Here is a 5,644-nt window from a genome sequence, read left to right on the forward strand (position 1 = left end):
TATTCCTATGTACGTCTTCTTATAGTAACACTATAACAGAAGGTGAAGACTAAATCAACAGTGAAAGCACCCCGACTTTCAAAAAATTAATTAACAAACGTGATTCAGTTAATGGTCTAGCCTCAGTTTTGGCTCATATTTGTGATGGCCCTTTTCAACAAAGAGACTTGATTTTCCCTCACACTTACGGAAGAAAATTTGGAGGAGAATCATCGGAATTTCCAGACCATTTTAAAACCCATTTAGACTTGATTTTATCACAGGTTTTCCAACACCTCTTTCCCCATAGGTGGTTTTAGAGGAGAGAGGTTGAGGTGGCACTCGCCCTGGGAGTAGAAATTTTAGGGTGAAGTTTTAGAAGAGGTTCCAGAGTTGACAATCGACATTATTTTTTCACTGTTGCTCTCCGACCAGGTGCAGTTTGACAACCAATTACTTGTCAGTCGATTTTCGACTCCCTTGAGGACAATGAACATCCAGCCTTTGTTTGACAATGTCAATGGAATCAGCTGAGACTGTGTCTTCAGAGAAATTGTTCCAATCATTGACAACTCTTGAGGAATATAATTGAGTATAGACGCTGGTTTGGGTATACTGCTTTGCAAGTTCCAGCCAATGACAGGTTATATTTTTGAATTAGGACCAACAACATGAAACAATGTCGGGAGAGTCTTGGTTATCGTCAGTTTGTAGGTTAGAATTGCATCGCCTCTTCTTTTTCTCTATACCAGTGTTGGGAGTTCTAGTTATATCTAGTCTTGTGGAGTAAGAGTTTTTTCATGCTAATTGCCGTTTTAGTGGCCCATCTTCCCGGATCTCAATATATTTCTCAAAGCACAAGGAGATAAGAGACATTTCAACTTCAAGCCTGGGTCGGAAATTCAAGCTTGTGTAGAAGACTAATAACTTTGGGAGAACCAGTGCCTCTGGTCAAGCCCAGAGTTGAATCGGCACTAGCAGCAGACTTCTTAGCACAGGTACAAAGTTTTAATTCATTGTTAATACTGACGCCAAAATCTCGCTTATCATTTATTGACAGGATTTGAAGGGCCAGACAGAAAATAAGACCGACAAGGATTTTTTTTTGCCAAGTGAAAATCATGGCACTCGTCAACATTTAAATCGAGAAACCAAGCTTCAGCCCATTGACCAAGCACACAAAATTATTCTGTAAAAGGGTATTATCTCCGCATAAGGAGGCTGGTCCGAGAAGCTTTGATTCGTCAGCAAAGAGAGTTTATTTACTGCTGATAATAGATGGTGCATGTCATTAATGAAGACGTTAAACAGTGCAGGACCAAATATACTTCCTTGAGGTATTCTACTGAAAGCTTGTTTTGAAGAGGAAGGAATATGGTTAATGGAGCCATCAAATAGCTAAACAAGCTGATATCACTGGTGCTGACAGTTGATGATCCAGATGTTTCTCTTCAAGCTAGACTACACACAGTTTGATTGCAAGTTCCTTGTGACAAACTTTGTCAATAGCTTTAGAAAAGTCAAGCAGAATAAAGTCAGCAAGCATCCCTGTATCAGAAAACTTAGTGATGTAGTCATGCAATTCCAGAAAATTGGTCAGAAGGATTCCAGAAGGAAGACCATTAAGGACAATCCCTTTCAAATATATACTAGCCTGCGTTTTCACAAGGTCGTCCTAAACAGTAAAAAAATAAAATAATTCAAATATCAAACTGTAAGCCCGTTCTTTAGCTCTAAGATCTTATGAAAGTTAAATAATGTCAAAAAGCTTAGGTTACAGTGCTTATGGAAGTGAAAGATATAAGGTCATAGCCAGGGCTGCCACCGTTGGGGATTTATCACCATATTTAGTGATTTTTCGGTGATCTGGTGATTTTTTGGTGATTTATCATAAGATTTGGTGATTTTACTATGGTTGCGTTCCAGCTTTTGACCATAGTTCAAGTTCAAGTTCCATTCATTTCCATAAATAACAAAAACAATATCCCAAAGGGCTCAATGGCCCGTTATTTGTGAAACAACATAGAATAAAACACAAATATTAAGAACTTGGCTTAAACAATACTAAACAATGTTTAATTTATAAATCTATAAGGAAAAGAAGTTAGCTCACTGACAGTCCACACGAAACAGCGACCCTCGTATCACCCGACAATAAATAACAAAGTAAAATTCTCTACATCATTGAGGATGTAACACCAACAAAACAAACCCCCCCCCCCCCTCTAAAAAAAGCCATAAAACAACTAGAAAATATTCAATTTGTCCGTGTAATAATAAAATGTTCTTGTCTGTTTTAAAGGAGCCAAGTGTTTGTGACTGACAAATCACAGCAGGAGCCAAGTTCCTAGCACGTCCCACAATCACGACCAGACCAAAGTCTGAACGAACCGAGGGAGTAGCCGGAATCATCACATCCTCCCAGTTTCGAACTGTATACAAATTTACTTCTCCAACTAGTTTAAGTAGTCTAGAAAAACAACATGAGAGATCTCCGTGGAAGAATTGATATGCCAACGAATATAGAGATATAACATAAATATCTTTAATCTTAAGGAGATCAACAGGAGTGTGTGTAGCCGAATAGAGAAGTTTTACCGCTTTCTCATGAAGAACATGAACAAGAGCAAGTACAGAAGGAAATGTAGACATCCACACAAACGAACAGTAACATATATAAAGGAAAATGGGAGAGAAATATAAAAGACCGAGCATAGGAAAAGGAAATAAACGCTTTACGAATGATTCCAAGTCCGCGGGAAGTTTTCACGCTTATTACTTGAACGTGCCACTTAAACGATAAATTTTAATCCAAAAGAACTCCCAGGAATCGTACATATCGATCCGAGGGGGTGACTTATGGGTCCTTTTGGTGTAGAAAACTCAGTAATTTTGGGGCAGCTCACACCTGTAAGGGAAAAAATAAGAAGGTACGACTTCCTTACATTTAAAGCTAGTTAATTTATTTCAAACGTATTGAGTATCTTCTCAGTCATTGCTTGAAGCTTTAGAATAAAGGATGACTCATCCGGAGCTGCAGCACCTAAAGTAGTGTCAGCTGCAAATGCTGCCAGTTCTTCTCGACTATCAGATGTGGACGCCGACATAGTCTGAGAGTAACATTTGTGACACAATCCACAGCAAACATTGGTAATTGGGGTGTTCAGAATAAAACCTTGAGGTACTCCGTATTTAATTGGAACTTCCTTGTCTGTATGTCCCATCAGTTCCGTGAAACCCAAACTGATGTTCATGGAAAAAAAATTTTGCTTCAAGAAATCTCACCAGACGTTTGAGCATTGGCCTTTCAAATATCTTAGAGAACACTGACAAAAGAGAGACGGCCTACAGTTCCCAGGATCCTCACGGTCACCTCCTTTAAAGAGAGATATCACATGCGACAATCTAAGACGTTGAGGAAATACTCCTAGTTGAAATGACCTATTAATCAAATGGCAAAGTGGGGTGATAATCGATGGAAGGATATGTTTAATTACTTTAGCAGAAATTTTGCCAAAACTTTTTGAAGAATTTTTCAAAGACAAAACCTTATTTGCAATGTCATGCACCGAAAGGTCCTCCAGAACCATTGATTTCAAGCATGAGGGGCCCTAGGAACTGCTTCCAAGTCTGTGACACCGGGCAGTAGGAAACGCTATTAACACTTTTTTCCCTATCTCTGCAGAGAATTTGTTTATATAACGTCGCATTTGGCCTTTTTCTCTGATAAGTTGATCGTCTACCATAACAGATATAGGAAGATATTCTAGTTTCCTGGATGGTCGATTAAGTTCTTTACTCACGTCCCATGTTTTCCTTATATATTTATCAGAATAAACAAAACTCTTTATAATATATACTGTTTTATCCCACCAAATATTTGATTTCAGCATATTACTATAGAACGAAAATGCTTATGATTTGCAATAACTTGGTGTGCTGTTGTAAACTTTCCAAAAGGTTTTGCTTCTTAATTATTAACTTGAGGATTCCTGATGTTAACCAGGGAGCTATGGGTATTGATCTTTTTGATCGAAAAATCCTTAAAGGAGCTTTTAGACAATAAGACGTGAATTTTTCCTTAACAGTGTCATAAAACTGGCCAAATATATTGTTATAATTGCCCAAATTAATATTTTCTGGTAATTGAAAAATCCCATGAAGATGTACTCAGATCTTTTTTCAGTCTATCCAGCTCCACTGGTGAGCAACAGAATCTCGGTGTATCCTGGGGGACTAATATTTGTGGATTTTGGAGGGTTGGAAACAAGGCTGCAACTGGTAAATGGTCGGAACTATCAGAAAGCAGTACTTCGTTCTTAATAGAGTGTAGTGATGAAAAAATATTGTCAATTAATGTTGCTGACTGGTTCGAAATCCTTGTCGGTATGTTTATACAAGGAGCTAATCCATACGAAATTAGTGACGACAAAAGATCAGAAGCCTGTCTAGGTAACGGTTCCGCAAAGTCAAGGTTAAAGTCAGCTATCAATACAAATTCGGAATTTTCACCAATGACTTTTCCAAAACAACTCTTAATGTTTCCAGAAATTGAGTTGCAGATCAATTCGGAGAACCATATACTACGGCTATTATTAACCTTTCCTTAGCGTTGATTTGAACTTCTATAAAAATTTAATCAAATACCTTTTCATTATTTGTACATAAATCATGTCTTAGTACAGCCTGAAAATTATTTCGGATGTAAAATGCGAGTCCACATTTATGGGCCGTCTTGCGGTTAAGAAATATCGACATATAACCGGAAATATTCAAAAGTAGCTGATTTTTCTCGCTCAAAAATGTTTCACGGAGACCGATAATTGCAGGGCACGAATTCCTACATAATAATTGAATATCATCAAACGAAGAATTTAGGCCCTGAACGTTTGGATGCATAACCGGGAATGCATCACCTCACTGAGTTCTTGATTCCCAAAATCTCAGTTACATCAAAAACACGTTATCCAAAAATTTCTAAGAATGATCAGAGAAATTCACATTGGGGGCTTTACCAACCACATAAGGACTAATCTCATTAAAGTTAACTCTCCTATGTTCATAATAACTTCTCTTTTCAAGTGTTATGTTAGCGTTAATCTCCAACGGCGAATCAGTCTGAACCATAATTAATTAACAATGCCGGTAACGGAAACCCACGCCGAAGTTGCGTGAACACCAGTGACGCCAATCTCTTAATCCGAAGTAAAAAGGTTATTACACGAACTTGATTATTTTGCACTGAAAAAAAAAAAAAAAATAACGAGTAAAATAGCACAGGAAGGTGCAACTACTGTGGGTAAAGAAAGACAAATAAAAGGGAAAAATACCAAAAGACAAATAACATTAACGAACAGCAAATTTTTTTGAAGATATAATATATTAAGCGGAAGTGAGCACTCACTAATAATCAAACGTATGGGTCAAAATCCGTGTTGTCTACGGAGAAAAATAGGGTAAGTGGGTCGTATCACGCATCATTAACCCTGATCCGGTTAGAACTAGAAGTCTTTTTAGATTCTAGCCATAATCTAGTCCTCTTCTGAACCACTTTGGTATGAGACACTTTATCGGAGGCAACTTTACAATTTCTTAAATAATAAGCCGTACTCAAAAGTTTTTTCCGACGTTTAGCCAGCTCGAATGGAAGGTCAATACTGACGCT

The 5,644-nt window shown here is 37.7% G+C and overlaps 1 protein-coding gene across 1 annotated transcript; it reads right to left on the reverse strand.

Moving 5' to 3' along the window:
• Positions 1–1,435: 1,435 nt before the first annotated feature.
• Positions 1,436–5,106, reverse strand: LOC148950033 (uncharacterized). Its single transcript, XM_089091768.1, has 2 exons — positions 4,999–5,106; positions 1,436–1,654 (listed from the first exon to the last, which is right to left on the reverse strand). The coding sequence occupies exons 1-2, from the start codon at positions 5,104–5,106 to the stop codon at positions 1,436–1,438; spliced, it is 327 nt and encodes a 108-aa protein (XP_088947894.1).
• Positions 5,107–5,644: the final 538 nt, after the last annotated feature.

Source organism: Artemia sp. Qi Xiang Cuo, chromosome 7, assembly GCF_049724085.1.
Source record: "Artemia sp. Qi Xiang Cuo chromosome 7, ASM4972408v1, whole genome shotgun sequence".
NCBI lineage: Eukaryota > Metazoa > Arthropoda > Branchiopoda > Anostraca > Artemiidae > Artemia > Artemia sp. Qi Xiang Cuo.